This window comes from Buteo buteo, chromosome 5 (assembly GCF_964188355.1).
Source record: "Buteo buteo chromosome 5, bButBut1.hap1.1, whole genome shotgun sequence".
NCBI classification, from domain to species: domain Eukaryota; kingdom Metazoa; phylum Chordata; class Aves; order Accipitriformes; family Accipitridae; genus Buteo; species Buteo buteo.
The window spans coordinates 11,278,419-11,297,412 of record NC_134175.1 but is presented as its reverse complement, the minus strand read 5'-3'; the positions used below and the strand labels follow the sequence as shown (position 1 = coordinate 11,297,412).

Genomic DNA, 18,994 nt, shown 5'->3' with positions numbered 1-18,994 from the left:
TAAAATGAGTAAGCTCTTTAAAATCTTCATAGTGCTGCTTGCTGTAACTTAGCAATGCTGGCTGTACGTATGTCTGTCCAAAACATAGAAGAGCTGCTTGAGAAATGCATCAAAACTATTTTTTTTACTTTTAGCAGCAAATGCTCAGCCACTGAATTCCTGTCAACAAAACTGTTCAACATCTATAAGTGGAAGAGTGCAAAGGTACTTAAACCTGAACATCTTTACAAAAGAGGGATCCAATACAATGTGTGCTCTGCATATGGAACTGTACACAGGTGCTGGTCTGCTATATCCAAAATATGCTTACAATCTAGGAATTGTAAGTAATAGGAATTAGAAACAGGCATCAGACAGGGTAAAGCACAGAAATTGTTGTTCCAGTACACAAACAGATGAACAAATAAATGCTTTGCACTTGTTGATTGAAATGGTGGATGCTAGGCTGTAGTGAAAAAAGCCAAATTAATTGATTCTAGGTGGTGCTAGATACGCAAAACATACAAAGATGCAGAAATTCTCCCCCCTTCACAGAAACAGTTTACAAAGCAACTGCAGAATTTAATAGTATGATTAACAAAGGCCCTGATCACCTCCAAGGAAACCAGTGCCAGTGAGAAAGTCAAAGAACTGCCGTTTTGTTTGACATCAGAGTAAGTTTAGAGCTTTGATGTTTGCATTTTTAATTTTTTGTTTGTTTCATTAGATTTTGAGGTTGTTCTGATGCTGAAAATTCTAACCAAACTGCAGCAGCCCTGAATTTTTGGAAAGGAAGTAAGTTTGCAAGATGCACAATCACCTTGTAATAGCTGCTGAAACTTTGCTTTCTGAATCAAAAAAGCCCAATCCCAAGGTCAGGGAAGACATTGAAGATGTCCAAGCATCAAACCTGGTGCAGCAGTAAGGTGCACTGCAAGATCACTCTAGTAATCAGTCATTACACATAGTCTTAATCCACAGAAATCTGGGCAAGTTTAGGTTCCCAAGCCTTTTCTTACTCAAAGTGAGACTTCGTCTTTATCTAAAGAAGAAACTTGGGAATATATGTTTGCAAAAGTGATAGACGCACACCACCTTCATTACAATACCATAAACTCAGGCTACAAAATACTTTCAGCTGAAGAATCTCCACATCCCCACTCCTGCTCCTCCCCATGCCAGAGACATGACCAGCAGTAGCACATCTGCTTCGATCTTTTTCAAAACAGGCAAGTTGGCGTGCTGTGCACTCCCTGCCCATGGCATTAAAAGATGAGGAGAGAAGCAGTAGGAAGCATTTCCTTGATCCAACGTACGTGCAAGAGCAAGCCCTCCCTTGTACAGTTGGAGTAGTGCAGTGTGCATGCATGCATGTGTGCATATGGGAAATGTACCATGCACCCGAGCAGCTGATTTTTAAAAAACACCTGAATTCCTCCAAAAAGAACTCTGCATCTTCATTCAGGACAATTTCTATACCAAATTTCAGAGTTCAAATCCTAGTGCTTCACTTACACAGGGTAAAAGGTTTTTTATTTGCTTTAATATCCCACCTGCTTTTTTCATGAGCCATAAAGGAGCTGAACAGCTCGAGGTTCAAAGTCCAAATACAAGGTTATAAATTTCGGTTCTCTGGACAAAAATAATAGCTTCCTTGCACCTACAGTCACTGCACTTAACACAGTTGCCAGTTTCTGAAAGTTGGTTTAATCTAAGAGTCATCTAAATGTGGGCTGACTTATGAATGCAAAAAGTATGTTTTCCCAAAGAAAGTGCATCATAATTACATGTTGGTATACGGTTTTGGGTTTCTTTTATTTGTGAGATATCATGCGGTTTATTTCAATAATATGCTTGTTTATTTTTAAAGCAATTCTGGGCATGATGACACATGTACTACTATGGGAGATCACCTTGCAGGTCATCCTTTTTCATATAGGATTGCATCATTCCTATTTTAAGTTTTTCATCTAGCCAAGCTTGCACATTAGAGGAAGAACTTCATTCCCTAGCAGTCTAGATATACCATGCTAACTGGCTTCTCAAACTTAGATCTCGACTTCCTTCTAACACAGGCTTTTTACCAGAATCAGTCATACCTTTAACACAAATGAGAGCAAATATTTTCCTATAATCAGTGCTTAGAGTTTGTCCATTAAATCTGAATGACCTTTTCTTATTTTTAACAGACAAATACTTAGTCATATGCAATTACAAGGAGATTAAGGGAAATATTTGTCACAGGTATTTCCCATCCTTTCCTTTCGAATGTACTACATGAACCACAGATGCTGTAACTGTTCTTTTGCTATTCACACATAAATGTGTACAAAGACACATGTATAAATATGCAACTACATATGTATACACACGTATATACACTTATAATGCATACATATGAGTGCCTATATAAATGTATTTACACACATGCACCTCCCCACACCTTTGTCCTGAAGAGAGCACAGAGGACCCAGTAAGGACATAGGCATTTGCTGTTAATCAGTCTTCAAACAGCAACTCTTCTTACAAACCCAGGCTCGTATCTGTGTTTGAAAAGTCTGTAAATAAAACTCCATTAACTTTTAATCCTATCTTCCCCACTCTGACACGTATTTTGTATTAAAATGAAAGTTATATAAGGTTGAATTGAGGTTGCTTTTTAATATTACATTAACGCTATTTACCATGTGCAGCGCTAATCCCCCTTTGAAAAGAGAGCATTTTAGCAATTCTGAAAGCTTATGTTACCATAGCAATAGTCTATCACTGTGAAATATTTATATAATGTCTAACGTTTTCACTATGCAACAGCCATCTTCTAAACTGTACTTCCTACTTATCCTGTGCGTTACGTTTCCTCTCCGTCCCATGCGACAGAGCAGCACAAAGCACCTGGCCAGTGCCTAACCTGCACCGCGCAACTCTGAAAAATCTCATGGTGTGCAGACCTACCCACACCTGCTGCATCTGTGTTTCCTATTCCTGCAGAGACACTAAGGTCCAAACATTTGGTTTGCACCTTGTGCCGAAGGCATACGTCCAGTGAGCAGTTTATATACCATTCTACTGCCAAATATATGATATTAGTAACAAGTAAGCCAAAAGCCCTCCTGCTGGGTTAAATTCTACTGAAATTTCCTAAATTCAGGGAAAGCAAGTCACCTGTTGGCAGCGGAGCACAAGACTTCTGAATACATGCAGATGGGTGGTTAACATTTAACATGACACCAGCTTACCTTGCTTCCTCTCCTCCACCCTATCCCCTTTTTAAGTCTTGGTGCTCGCATCCCTTTACAAAAGATCATTCTCTAAACAGGGGTTACCAAGTCCAGCACAGGATCTCCACCCCAAAATAAACTAGTTGGTGCATCTCCTCCTGGTGAGGGGATGCTTTCATGCAACACGCAACACAGGGCTGCCCATCGCTTACTTTGATGTGCTCGTGCAGCTGAGCCTCGTGCTGCCGGGAGAGCTGCTCGTGCTGCCGCTGGAACTCGGCGATGAGGATCTGTCTCTGGATCTGCTGTTTCTGCTTGAGTGCCAGGAGCTCCTGCTGGAGCTGCTGTTCCCGCAGCGTTGGCTCCGTCACAGGCATGGAAAACTGGTGGTCCAAACGTAGATCCATCGGGACTGAAGTTGGTGCAACTTGCAAGGGCAGTGCTGTGGTCACATCAACTACAACATGAAAACACAAAAGGAGAGATGAGTGTATTCCCCATTCATACAGGGATCTAGTTCTCATACCGTGTCCAGCAAAGACCTTGAGGAACCACGGATTGAATCAAGAACAGCACCATTAAACCTGCACCATTTTTTAAAAGGTAAAAAAGCGCTACAGAAATTCAGAGTTCAAGTTTTCCTCCAGCCACCATGTCCTACAAATATGTGCGTTCTCTAAAAGCAAAGGACTTCAATGCATCATGTGTGGCCCTTCTTGATACCATTCTACATCTGTGTATTCAAAACATACACCTCTGTTCTGCTCTTCTAGCATCACTTGAAATAAGAAGGATAAAGATTAATCTAAGACTTCACAGAAAGGATCAATCTTGACTTACAACAGATCATCTGATGGACTCCTATGGTCAGGAACACGAGGGTCCCACTTTAAGAAACTTATGCAGAAAAACACTACGTGCTGTATCCTTTATAACCAGTTTTGGACAGGAGCTTCGCCAGAAACAAACGGGTAATGAAGCATCTAGGAAAAACTGTTAAGTGCTTCGGTTACAGGCTGGACTTACTGCAACCACTAAAAAGGTACAAATGCATCTCACAGGCAGCAGGGGGATGCTGCAGGGCAGGCAGCAATAGGAAGCAGGTGCCCAAATAGTGACTATGCAAAGACTTGCCTCGGTTCTTCAAACTCCAAGTGGGACAAACCTGAAGCACAGTCAAGACTAAGGTAGAGAACAGTAACATGTACCAAGAGGACCTGTAACTCAGCTTCATCGTGAGATATGTATGCTAAGAGAATAAAAAAGGGAAAACTACCATGTTGATTATCTGTGTAGTAAAGATCAGTTCTTTGCTTACACAAAAAGCATCTCCCTGAAGACAAGGGGGCTGTCATAATAAAGTGCAGCAACAGACATCTACAAAAATACCTTCGCAATAACTGAACTCAGCTTCTTTCTGCTAAAAAAAAAATAATTATTGCCATCCCATGAGTGACTAAAAATTTCTAAATTCCACCTGAATGACAGTTCTGAGTTTCACATGTACTCCGTACATTTGCCACATTTAATGCCTTGTTCTACAGGGCAATCACTCAATAACTCTTCTGATACCTTTGAATGAACATCAACCACAGAATAAAAGAGACTAACCCTTCAAAAACATTGAGCTTCAACAAAATTGGAAAATTAAGGGTTAGGGTTTTTTTTACTTGGTTGGTTGGGTTTTGTATTTTATCCAGTGTTTTGTTTTTTAATATTTAAGATGTGTTTGTGTGATATTGGGAGGGAGAGTCAGCAGCATCGCTGAAGCTGGATCAGTCACACATCTGCTGAGACACCTACTCCACATGAAACAGTTACCCAAGGTTTGCCCAGGATCTGCGGGGCTCCCACACGCACCTAGGGAGGGCTATGAGATCTCATGGGGGTAGAGATGCCACCCTACTACAAAACCATCAGTACAAGCCACCACAAGGCCAGCCCCAGTGGGACAGACATCCTTCCAAAGCAAATATAAAGGCAGTTCTACTATACAAAAGCTGATTTCTCCCTCCCTACAATGAACTAGCTGGTGAAATAAACTCCAAAAGAAAAAAGCATGGAAAACGTTTCAGAACTGCAAAAGGGTTAAGGAAAAGTTTTACTACGATGGACCGCCAGCTTTCACTACCTGTATGTCTCCCGAGAAAATAGTACTTGAAGGGGAACTTCCATTTTATACAAAATTAAACTCGTATTTCACTTCAAGCCTCATCATTAAACCCCAAGTCTCATTTCAGCCACCTCCTCAAGGATGTGAGACAGGAGCGCAGAACAAGTTGACTCTGTCCTTCCAAGCAACGTGTTCTCAGAGGTCACCTGAAATCAACTGTAAACTGTTAGAAATAAATGAGGACCCTGTGCTGAATGCAGCACACAGCCCTGGTGAGACACAAGCCACTTCACTGCCACCCTTCCATGCCACCTCCCAGAGAGAGCCAGAGTGATACCCAGCAAATGCCAACACATAACCTCTATCAGGACATTAGTATCATCGATCCCAGAGAAAGAGTTTTAATAGGGATTTCCCCAAACGCTATCCATTTATTTATTTTTTCCAGTAATGGAGAAATGCATAAGAAGTTGATGTTGGTAAAATCTGAAGCTAAATGAAGCAAAGAGACACAGAAAAAGAAAAATTAAATTAGAAAAAAAAGGTGGAATAATTCAGAAAAATCTGGTGTGTTTGGTAAGGTGGCCTGATGTAAACCAAAATGCACTGCCCTGCTGCCAAGGACAAGGCCACAATGCAGGGACAGGGACCACTAGAAAGGCAACTCCATCTTAGACAGCAGCTCCTTGGAAAGGGGGATGTTGAACAAAGTGGTGGGGTTTTAAAAAGCACAGCCAGGTCAATGCTGCTGGAGCTGAAGGTAGAAAAGAAACAAAAAAACCCACATACCAAGAGATGAATGTAGAGATTTTGCTCGGTCAACGCAAGACCAATTTCAGGGAGAACATCACCACTTCTTCAAAAGCAGATAAATATCGTTTAGCAGAGAAATATAACAGTGTAGGAAATAGCACAGTAAAACAAAATACCATTGCTTTTATTTGAAAATAAAGATGCAAAAAAGATGGGGTAGGGCGTTACAGAGACAAAATTATCTTGAGTCAAATTACTTAACATTTCTGGAGAAGAGGGGTTGTGCTTTCATGTACCCCACAGCTGGTCATTCCTCTGGAAATCCCAGGTGGCCAGGCACTCCTCCGAGACTGGGAAAGCAATGCTACCCACCTGCCCACAGAGCCCAGGCCTGCAGCAGACACCCAGTGCCCCGCCATGGCATCCCTCCTGCCCAACACCCTGCAGGCAGGTCCTGCCTGCACCCACAGGGTGCAGGGGCCACCTCCTGCTCCTCATTGCCGGCTCCGTCGCATAAGACGCCCCCAAAGCAGGCAGCAGGGCTGCTGCAGCGCAGTACGCATGCAAGAGCAGCAGGCTTTCCCCTCCCTACACTCAGCTTGTGCCAGGGAGAAAACTTTTTTTTTTTGGATGGAAACATTTTCTGCAAAAGGTCACATTACTGGAAGTGTTGCTATTTTTCAACCCACAAGCTCTTCCCTCCACTTCCCTATTGTTTTCCTTCCTGTGGCCTTTTCCCCGCGCCCCTCTCTCCCCCACAGGACCAGAGCTGGGATTCCTCGCCATGGGTTGCTGAGCCACAACCAGGGATTTTGGGGAGAACACCAGGTCTTGCCTACAGATAACCACTCATACCCACCTAAACAACATGTTCCTAAGGCCTTCTTGGGAACAGCTGATGTTTTCCTACATGGTCGGTACCGTGGTCAGGCCCTTCCCATTCCTGCCCACGGAGCATCCCTATGGCAACTGCTGCAGCCGCTCGCACAGAAAAAACTCTTCATCCATCTTCCCCGCACGCGAGTGGGAGCTGACAGCTCGAAACCAGCCCTGCGGAGGCTATCTCGTTTCACGGACTATCGCTTCAGAAACTTCTCTTCTTAGATGCAATGCTTTAAATTAGATCCAGGTTAGCCAGGATTTCGGAGTGACAGAAGAACATTTTGGATGCCTCCAGCACTGCTCAAGCTCAGGCAACCCCATAACGGCCCTATATCTATATGGTACCTGCCCCAGCATCACAGTGTATGGGGCAAAAGGTGCAATCTGAAACTTATCAGGTGTCCCAAGGACTGTGGGAAACAGAACACGTCCTGGAAAAGTGAGAGTGAAGTTTCCATGTCAGCAAAAATCCCATTACTGTGTTGGATATATATGGAAAATGGGGAGAGAGAAAAGAAAAAAACAAACCAAAGAGTCCTAATGCAAACTAACACGTATTTGTACAAAAAAAGCAAGAAAAGCCCCCCAAAAGCATTCCGCCTTCAACGATATGATGCACCATGGCTATCAAAACCCCATTTTAACCATCTGCATATGGACATTATATCCTAAGCGTTACTAATGTAATTACTGTATGTTACAAAAGATGCACAGTATTTATTCCTGGAATAGTAGCAATTTTATAGGGTGGCAAACAGAGGAACTCCACGGGCTGCCACACCGTTTCACCAGGGGCAGCAGCTTTCCAGCACAAATTAGATCCACCTTCAAAAGAAGCCGAAACAGAACTGTACAGCTCGGCTCGGTCTTACTCCACCAAATCAAACCTACAGCAATCACTCCAACGTAAGGATGTAGACACACCTGACCATCAGCATTGCACAGGATCCATGTGGAAATGATGCCCAGGCAAGCACTGGATATGGACAGGAGCACAGCGTTGCTGGAGCTCTCCTCTTACTCCCTCCCTCCCAAATTTATAGGCAAATGCCTCAGAGCTCCAAAACTCCCGAAAGATAATCTTGAGTATGATTTAATGCAACTTTATAGCCCCCAAGGCTCCAGGAGAGCTCGAAACAGTTAATCCTAGAGGATCAAACCCAGTGAGTCAGTAAACCAAACAGCACAACGGCTTCCGTGAATCACAAGCCTTTTAAATGCATTGACTATTTTTACGTCCAGCCGAAGATTTCTGAGCACCTGGCAATAACATCTCCCATCTTTTATACATGTGGACTAAAGGTCAGCGTTACTAATACGGAAGTAGCAGTCACTCACTCCCGCTTACCCGCTCTCCACGTAAATCTGTTTATCTGCAATACAGCTCACTGAATTTGTCAACGTTATTTAGGCTAAATGCAATTTTCCTTACAATCCACATGCGTTTTCCTACACGCACCTTTATGATCCTACCACTGTGTTTCCTAAAAACAGAAAATAAAAGTTTTCAACATGTTAAAATAAATCCAATTTCAGCCAGAAGGAATACACTACTACTTGTGATCACCAACTACTTGTGATCGTGTCTTGTGATAAATGACTCCTGCTTTACTCCCAAATAAGAGCCTTAACTTGCACCGTGCTGGGTAACGGGCCCGAGGAAACTTGACAAACCTCCCATTTCCCCTCCAAAGGGACTCATCCCCCCCGAAACACCGGACGCGCGGGCACAGGGCGCCAGCTGCAGTGATCGCAACCACAATTCCCATTCAGAGTCTCAGCAGAGGCTGCGTCATCCCTGAGTCTTACTATTTCAGTCTCAAAAAAAACCCCTATTTGAAATGCCATGAGTTCCCCACAGAAGCGGCGAGTGCTTCTGACCTACAGAGCCCTCCCGAAAACAATAAAACCTTCTCTGCTTAATGAACACATCAACAAAACAAAAAAGCCTGTATTCTTATGAATATTTTATGGTAGACTAGAAAATTGCTTTTATAGGTTCTGCCTTGAGAACATATTAATACAATCAGATTCATGACGTTAGCAAAAGCACAAAGACTTATTCAGAGTTTTAATGAGAAATGCCAAACCCATGAATTAGAAGACAAGATCGCGATTATGAATAATAAACTATCTCATGTTCTCCCTGCCTTTTCCTTCCCTGTAAGGAACAGAAGGAGAAAACAGGAGGAATTTTATTCTTTTTTTTTTTTTTTTTTTAACGTAGGCATGTAGGGACTATTTTTCACGATCAAGTTACCATTATTTTTATACCAAATTAGAAACACTCTGCTGGTTTTTCACTCCCAAAATAAATAAAACATGGCTGTGCATCAAAGACTGCCTGTGTGTTGTACGTTAATTAAGACCTAAAGCATTCTAGTCCCCATCGATTGCTGGTACAGAGCGGCCTCGTGGTTGAGATTGTAAATTTGACATCTCACAGCTTGGCCGTAACACCACTGAGTGGAAGTCATCTTAAACACATTTAAGTTGTTAAACACATTTACTGTAAATAAACTGATAAGCTCAAACCTGAAAGCAAGGGTGCATTTCCTATACAAAATGTTTGACATTAAAATAATTTGACATAAAGGCTGCAGATAAACACATCATCAGAGAAGTCATATGTTGAATTTCTTCCATGCTCCAAAATGGAAAATAACTTCTCTAAAGTACTGAGCATTTTGGAAAGGATTAGGGGAAGGTCACACTGCTTAAATATTACATTATTTAAATAAAACTAACAGTAAGAACTGTATTTTCTTTCCCTTCTGTTATACAGCATTTTCATGCAAGTCCCTAAAGGACTAAAATATAGAAAGACTGAGTCCTGAAAACACACTAAAATGGACGTTAAAACAAAATTTCAGTACCAGATGGACATGGGATATTTGACGCAAAGATTTAAATTCAAATCTCGTTTCAGCATAACCTTTACTTAAGCTGAACTTTAAAAATATTTCCCAAACCAGTTTTTATTAAAAAAATCAAAAGCTGTTGCCAGAAATACTCTTTTTCTTTTTTTTTTTTTTGCCGTCCCCCCCCCCCCCCCCTTTAATTTAAGCAGCACAGAAAACTGCCCCTCTCACATTTTAAAGACATCACCACCTTCAAATGGAGAGTGCATGAAACGTTTTCCCCGAGACCTCCCTCCCTCCAGCATGGAACAATTCCCGCTGAATTTACACGGCTCATTCCCAGCCACCCTGCTCCCCTTTACTCGGCAATTCCCTTCAGCTTGAAGGGAGAAATCGCATCAACCTCCCCAAATCTGCTGCAAAACCCCGGGGATGAGTGTCGGCTCAAGGCTGGGAGAAGAAAAGCAGCATCCCCCTGCCAGCCCCAATAGTATATAAAGTACAGACATACCACCACGTGTCTGTGACAGAGCGAGCTTAGGAGACAGAGTGCACAAAACCTCAATAAAAGAGCATTTCAGCTCCTACAGTAACTCTATAGTCCCTGGTGCCTTTCCAAATTGCTGCACACCAGGGAGGGGATGTTCCTCTGGATGGCTGCGGCTGAACCTCCCCGGCCAGGGCTTTCCAGAAACCATTGACTCAGCTTCCCCCCCCCTCCATCTCCCATCCTCTCTGGACTTGGGCTTTATTTCTAACTAATGAGTTCGCTTTCTAATTACTGGCATGCAAGCGTTGCCCTCCAGACAGATTCTGCCAATAGCGGCACGTCAGCCTTTCAGCACACACGAAAAAATAAATACAAAACCAAGAGCCTGTGCTCAGCATCCCCAAGCTCTCGGCTGCTGCCGTCAGAGAAAACCCCATCCCGCCCCGCCGAACCAGTGCCATCCCGGCACAGTGCGAGTCGCAGGACGCTGAGCAAGCGTGTGCACGGACCTCCCCCTCTAAGCGTTATTTTCAGCTGCTTTTACCCCTGGGCAGAAGCAAAAAATTGTGTGTTTATTCCACCGATTTTATTTCCTGAGGGCTGCCCTTGCTGTCTGGCAATAGCTTTTGATTTTGAAAAAATTTCCTATATTTTGCAAAGCCTTCAAATACCAGGTCGTTGCTGGCAGAGACGACTTTGGCATGTCAGGAGCACGGCACAGGCAGGCTTCAAAGCTGCAAAACGCTGTTTCTAAAACCCACTGCCTTCATTTTGCTTGAAATCAGCCTGGAAAGGAGGCAAGGAGCAACCGCTCACTTCAAGCGCAGCTGAGGGAGTGCTTGCTGTGGTTTATTCTGGAAGGAAGACTTGTGTTATTTGAGTATCACTAGATTATTATGAATTAAGTTGTGCGTCCCCCACGCCAGGAACTGCCTGCTCTGCCCGCTCGGTGCCGGCAGCAGCGCCGGCAGCAGCGGGCAGGGGTGCCGGCATCCCCTCTGCCAGCCGGCGCAGTGCCTGGGCAGCCAAGGCTCTCTTTTCCAGCGGGGCTTCCACTTCCAAAAATGTCAAAACTCACCGAAACACTAAGAGACGGTGAGATCAGAGCTATTAATAGAAACAAGCTACTGCAGTATCTGACTGCAGTGCCAGGATAAAAGAAGCGTATTTTGTGTGTAAAGCGGAACACAGCAGACGAAGACACGGCACAGCAGCCTCGCAGCGCCTGAGATTTGGTTGGTTTTAATCTACAGCATGCTAGATGCTCCAAATATAAGCAGAAACTAACAGGTGAGGGGGAAAAAAATCCACATATTACCATCTACAGTCAGCGTATTCTCTAGAAAAGATTTCACCAGGCTGTACTAGAGGAGCCCCAAAACTTGCCCAAGACCCTGTGCAGGTGGTGGGAGCAGGAGGTCTCAGTGCAGCAGCACCCAGGACACCAACATCCTCTGCAGCACATCACGAGCATCATGCGGGGGGCAGGATGGAGGCATGGTCCTGCCGTGCTCCTCCGTGAATTTGTACCACGCCAAGACAAGCTAAAGGACTACATGCAGGGCTGGGAACGTGGGGTGCTGCAGGGCAGCAGGGAGAAGCACTTCACTATCTCCACTTTACTTAATTCTTACCTCTAGTCTCCCAAAGGCAAGGACCAGGATCCCAGGGGGGGTTGTTTTGGGCTAGAATTACACGACGAACTTAAGCATCACAGTGCAGCTAGTCTGAAGGACAGCGAGATGGAAAAGTCAGACCACTATTTCATCCTGAGATCAGAAGGTGGTCCTCACCTACGGGGACAGGCCAGTCCTCTGTTCAAAACAGGTCTGTAAAGAAAAGCAAGCTGCAGTGGCACTGGTGATGGAGCCATCCCTGAAAAGCAGGCAGGTCAGTACATCGCAGTCACCGATATTTTTGCATAGCTTGCTATGGAGCTGCGTGGGTGAATGCAAACGCAGCCTGGATCCTTTCTCAGCGCACAAGCTAGGAGTAAACAGCAGCTGAGGTTTCCTACAAGCACCACACATGCTGCAGTTCAGCAAGGGCTGGAGTCGTTCCCCGCTATGAGAATATTTCATGCGGCATGAATGGGAACCAAAATTAATCATCCCATCACCCATTGAAACACATCGTGAGGCACCGCACCGTAGGCAACAGATGGAGCTTTAAATGTCACTCACTCATTCATTGCAAAGAAACTTTTTGCTGATTACTACTGAGACCTGAAGACATAATAAGGGCGCAGTGATTCTGGATTTCTGTAACCCACTTTTTTGATCCTAATACCTTCCCTAAAAAGATCTCATTAGCATTTATTAGAAACCAATGAGAGATCTACATACAAATTTTATTCATGACGATAAGAAAACCAAAACCTGAAGAGCAGACCACTTATCCTACTTTCTCCACCTTACATTTAAGACATTTAAAAATGTCTCTTTACTTGAAGAAAAAGAAAAACCACCGAATTACATCAACAATAGACAGAAAACAATATTTTGTAGTGTTTTCCTGCTTACAGCCTCAGAAGGGTACATCAAAGTTTGGAAAAATATAAACTTCCATGGTTAAGTATCTGGATCTTACAAGCCAGCTGCATTTCTGATGGTCCCATCTGAAGTACTGCAAAGACTTCAACACTCTTGACTGGGGGGTGCAGCACCACCCTGAGCCCCTGAGCCCCTTCAGCATTATGTCCTGCCATAGCAGGAAGGCCAAACACTTCAGAAATAAAACAGGGCACTGCCAAACACACAACATACAATAAGTCTGTGCAGGACAGAGAAGCTCCAAAGGGAGACACTCAAGTTTCACCACCTCCTTTTCAATCATTATCCTACTCTGTCTCCTTGTTGTTTTAATCAACGACTTCTTTAACAAATGAGCGTCTTGGATGATGCCAGTGCTTTTACTGAAATTAAAGATAATGGAATCAAGAGTCAGCCTGGACTATTTCTTAGTTTAGACTTCATACAATTGTGGTAAGCCTTTCCTTGTGTGGTTTCCTTGCACAGTGAGGGGTAGACAACCAAAACCCACCTGAGTTTCCAGAGGAAAAAACATCTAAATAAATAACAGTAAAAACCAGAAAACAAAACAAAAACCACACATTCCTTCTTAAAAGGCATTCCTGGAAACATAATTTCACCTGCCTCCTTATTTCAAGCATTATCCAGCAATTGAACCTCTTTGATCCATCTGTCTCGCTGTTGGTATAAGAAACGCCTCACCTTACCAGATATCCAAGACAAAAAGGCAGGTTGAAGAAGATCTGATAGACTTCTGAAGAGACAAACCCACACAGATTTCTCTCATGCTTCTCTCTAATTTCACCATGAACTTTATTCAAGGGAAAGTAATACTTTAGAAAAGGAAATTAAACATGGAGGAGATGGAGCAGGAGCCTGCAAGTCTCATCCTGAGATTATACATGAAAAACTCCCCATAAACGGGGGTGGAGGGTGGTAATCTACCCAGCCAGATATGCATGGGTGAGTTTGAGGGATACACTGCAAAGGTAGGGTTACACAACTGCCTGGAAGTTCTTATGGGGTTCTCTCCGGAGCCTGCAAAGTGATGACCTCTACATTGGCAAGAATAAAAGCCAGCAGAGGAACCAGCGACAGAGCAGGAAAGCCAAGAGTTAAACAGTGAACTTTCAGGAGGACAGCAGACATCACATCTCCTCCTCGCTCGGATGCATCAAGGAAGAATTGTTTTCCCATTATAACTCCTGTCAAAGCACAGTGGTGCCATTCACATAGACGGAGGGGATCCTGGGGCAGAGTGGGCAAGATGATGTGATGAGAACTGAAGTGAAGGTTCACTTGCAAGTAGAGATGGTGCCAGCTGGTAAACAGCCAGGCCATTTGAAAAAGAGAGTTGTGTGATAAAAGCAGTTATGGCTACGAGGAAATGCTGTCAGCTTCCTAAAGACATCGAGAGGAGCTGTGAGATCAAAGTCACCTATCTGCTGCTGAGAAGGAAGGCTGGTCCTCTGCCAAAACCACACGGAGAACTTGCGGCCAGCCCCTGCTCTCCTGCGCCTGCTGTGTCCTACCAGCTTGCGAGGCGAGGGAAGAGAATCGTTATCGTTAGAAGAAGAAAAAGCAGCAGCACATATGTTGCTGAAGGCAGGTCTGGGCACCACTGAGGAAAACTGCACAGCAGAGCAGAGGCAACGCAGCAGTCTCTGGGATCAGCAGCTGGTGACTCCATGAGAACGGGAGCTTTAACAAACAGCTCAAGATCTAATGCACTCATTTATTTAGAAATTAAGCCATGGTATGTTAAAAGATCAAAAGAGAAGATGAAACAAAATTCTTAGGAATTACCTGTCCCACAGTATATGCTATAATTTTATTAAAAAGACATATTCTGAACATTTTAAACAGCAAATAAATAGTTATTAGTAAGAGTCTAGTAAACTCATTTCTGTCACCAGTCAAGGTACTCCCAGCTGTAAAATAAGCTGCAAAACGTTCAATGCAATCTCCTCTGTCATGAGAAAAAAAAAAAAGAAAGAAAAAGTAAAAGCAGCAAAACCAGCAGCTAAATAGCAAACTGTAATAGGAAAGCATTCAGCAGCTCTCAAGAAATCTCATGGATTGCTCAAAGGCTGTAGTGTTTTCAGCAGTTTATTAGAAACCCAGACCCTGGTCCAAGAAAAGAAGCATACGTTCAAACGGGCAAGTAGCCCACATCTTTCTGTAGCCCTCTTTCTCAGGGCTTTTGCTTTCAAATAACCCATATACTCAGGTACTTCAGCTGCATAAGGACCAGGACGTTGCTTGTTATCCATTCAAAATAATGCAGATGCACAGGGAAAAAAAAAAAGTTACTTTAAGCGAAGCTAAACACAAGTAGTTTTCTAGATAGATTTAGATACCCTCAATATATTAAAATTTTACAGCAGCACAGAGAAATTACACTAAAGCACTTTCTCATTTCTGCAAAACGCGCAGGTGTTGCCTTTCAGTTCCTTAACTCAAACACTATGAAACACAAGCCTGAGTTACGATTTCTATTTAAAAAAACCCACAACTTTCCTTTTTTTAAAGCTGCATCAGACAAAGTGATCATATTTAAACATAGCAGGCTGATAAAGGATTGAGAAAAATTACAAAGCCTTTTTCTTAAGGAAGCCCTGGTCTGACTGTGAGGTAACAGAAAGAATCAGCCTTTCTCCTGCTAGCACCGAAATCCTAAAGGACGATGGCAGATTTTCCCTGCATCCCCCATCCTAGTGGTACTCCATGCACGATAAGGTTTCCCAATGTCAGAGTGATGACTCAAAGCAAGCTTTTTCTTGGTATTTATGCACAAACCACTGACATCAGCATGGCCTTTTAAATACAGAACAAAAACTCGGCACTCATTCTGCTGAAAATATCCCCAGCCTGTGAAGACCAGAACATAATTTTCTTTTATCAGTATTAGACAGGCACTGCTTCCTATACATGTGGACAGCCAGAGTGACATAGTGATGAGTTTTAACGTAACAGATCCACAACAATGCAATAGTTAAGATCCCGGTTTAATTATAATAGTTTTACATATTTTCACAAGGAATAGTATTTTTTTTAAAGCCACTTTAAACTTGCCTTCTTAAGGAAAAAACAGTGTAGCAAGAACCATTTCTATGAATGAATGCATTCCTTTAAAAGGACAAATGAATTTTGTTGCTACAGGCTTCTAGTATTAAAGTTCTAATTTTTTTTTATTAAAGGATCTAAGTTGGTTGGTCACCTGCTGTGTCTGTTAAGCAGCTTCACAAACCACCTGTTGAGCAGCATTTCAGAAGGCAGTATGAGGACTGCCGTCACTGCCTGCCTATCCAATGCATGCAAGTCATTACGCAACCAGTTGTAATTAAAAGGTCCCTGACACTGAGAACAACATTTGAATTTAGCAAAACATTGCTTATATAAATGGTAGGTCAAGCACTTAAAATAGGCATCTCCCACTTTTCCCAACATCAAACAAAGGTGGAGCACAAGATGGCTATTTCCCCGCTCCCCAAAGAATGTCCTTCAGCTGGACTGAGGAGCACTGCTACCAAACACTAATGTGTAAAAACAAGGAAAAATTAAATGTGCACTTTCGAAGGCTCACAAGAATATTTTGCCTACAAAAACCCCACTTTGTCCCTTTCCTGCATCCTTATTATATTGGATGACCTACCCCAGTTGAAGAGCAATGACCATGACACTCCTGTGCCCCCCCCCCGTTCTCTGTAGAGAAGGTAGGACAGCCAGTGTTCCCTTCCTCTGATGTGTATTGCCAGAGAAACAGCACACCCTTTTTCAAAGAAAGGTGGATGAACGAGGACAAACACCCACACAAGTTCCCACTTTCCCTCATATTTCCTTCATCGTACTTCCATCACCTTCTCTGTGGCATCCATCACTCTCAAAAGCCTTGGTAGCGCACACAGAAAAGTAGAAAGACAGGCAGCACCTGGCTACAGAAATTTAAGATTCACCTTTATTTTGACCCTGCTATTGGAAACTACCTAACTGAGCAGCATCCAAGCTGAAGACAAATCATTCACAGCTACATAAAATTTGGGTTACTTTACATCTACACTAAATCTACTACAACCAAAACAAGAGGTGAGAAAGTCTTCCCTCACTGCTCTGATGAATAAGGCAATTCTGGTTTTTGTTGCTTAAAAATGCAAGTCAGTCCTTTAGCATCAAACTCAATTTAATTTTAGTTCATGCAAAAATGGTGTTTTTACTAAAAGGAACATGGTCTTGATATAATTAACTACAAAATTCATCATAGAAAATCTTGGAGTCTCTCAAAACACTTCCACAAAGAGTTGTTTTTCTTCCGTGGAACGTTAAGAAAGGTCAGGATGGTTTGCTCACCACGTTCATATAGGTAAGTTGTTTCCTTAAAAAAAACCCTTTAATGCTAAAAGCATCTCCTTTACTGCCTGTTGCTATTTGGAGAATAAAATGCCTGGCTCCTTGGATATCTGGATTTCAGCACAAGCTTCTGCGCAGCACCCAGTCTGACTGCAGGGCCATAGGGGAGTGTGTATGCCAGCTAAAATAAAACTTAAATCACTGCGTGCAGTTAAAGAACTTCAGAAGTGGTAAAACCAATAAAAAAGAGTGGCACAGTCTCAGTGAATTAAATACACTGGATACCGGATAAAATTTCATAAATTAAAGTAAGTCAGGCTCATCAAAGGACAGGACAGACAGACATCAGTGAGTGTGGGAACCTGTAGCTGATCTTGACTGGAGGATGCAGAGCACAGGCTCTGGCACAGGGACCTGCCGCTGTGGGAGGCAGGCATTGCTCATGGGCCCCACACTGTATTCACATTTCAGCTCCGCATCAGAAGACCAGCAATCAGATGGCTTATTTCTGTTGGGCAGCTGCTCCAAGTCTGTGAAACCTGGGCCTAACTACAGGGTTTCTGGATTGTGGCAAATTAAATGATGCCTACCTACTTATGTGGTAGGCTACAACCCTGCTCCAGTTATGTTCAGGCAACAAACTTGTCTGCCTAGGGGCTGACTGTACTCTGATTCTTCCACAAAAAGAAACAGGATGCTGTGAGAAGCCCAAAGGCAAGAGACTTAAAATATATATAAGGATGGAAATCCAATATGTATCCGTACCTAAAATAAAATAATGATGACTGACTTTTCGGAGCACTTGAAAAAGATAAAATACTTTGGAAAGAACCTGAAGAGGGTTCAGTGATTCAGCTGACTGAGGCTTAAGAGGATACTTGGTCATGAAGGGAAAATATGGACAAAAGGCATTCAGAACACTGGAAGTGAAAGATTAAAAGGACATCCAGGAAAATAACTGAGGAACAACTACAGGAGGTAAGCTGAAGAGGAAGGTTTTTAAAAGCAAGTTTAAGAAGGTTAAAGTTGATTTAGCGATAACTAGAGATGAGTAGAGATGGAAATGATTTGCCTATCGCTTCCCTGAAATAGTACACTCCTTTGTTATTATCGAGAAACGAGGCTACAAATGAATGTCAGTGGGACATTCATTTTTGCATGAGGGTTGCTTCCAGAAGCCCCATACTGGGCTCCACATTTGTGCTAGACACCGAAACACACTGATGGAGCCAGCAACAGCCCTGAAAGGCTTCTCAGCTGATGGCAAAAGGCTTCAGGGAGGAGGACGAGGCTGACCATGAGGCAGAACTTGCACTGATGTCTCCCTTCATATCCCCTTTTATTTTAAAGGTTTGGAGAAGGATTAGTATGAAACTCCCCATCCATTTGCCACCATCTGAAAAAAGAGAAACGAGAGTGGCAGAAGAGTGAAGGCTGGGTATGAGCGTGGAAGGTACCAGCCTGAAGCAGGAGGCAAAGGGCACATAAGCAATACTGGTAGAGGAAAACCAATGCGACACAGTGGCTTTGTGGATATGGCAAGTCTTTCCCAGCAATTTCAATCCAAGGTGTGACCAGCGCTAAATGCAACCTGGGTAAATCTGAAATCAGCAGCAGGAATTTTGCCAGCTGCTAGCCATTTTCTGGATGACTTCTCCCACTACTTTAAACAAAACCATCAGTGATTGGAGTTGTGCCTTGCCACAGTGCGATGTTGGCATGACAGTACCCAAATCCCCACCTTTGGATTTAAGAAATGGAGAAGGTAGCAATTTTCTGCCTGAGTCCTCAAACTTAGCATCTTTATTGGTAAAGATTGT

At 43.1% G+C, this 18,994-nt stretch overlaps 1 protein-coding gene across 10 annotated transcripts in view; it reads right to left on the bottom strand.

Moving 5' to 3' along the window:
- HDAC4 (histone deacetylase 4) overlaps nt 1–18,994 on the bottom strand; it is a 263,373-nt gene that overhangs the window by 119,215 nt on the left and 125,164 nt on the right. For all 10 annotated transcript variants that reach the window (XM_075027809.1, XM_075027810.1, XM_075027813.1 and 7 more), the window contains one exon: nt 3,410–3,654. In XM_075027809.1, coding sequence (XP_074883910.1) covers nt 3,410–3,654 — 245 coding nt within the window. The remainder of the gene's footprint in view (nt 1–3,409; nt 3,655–18,994) is intronic.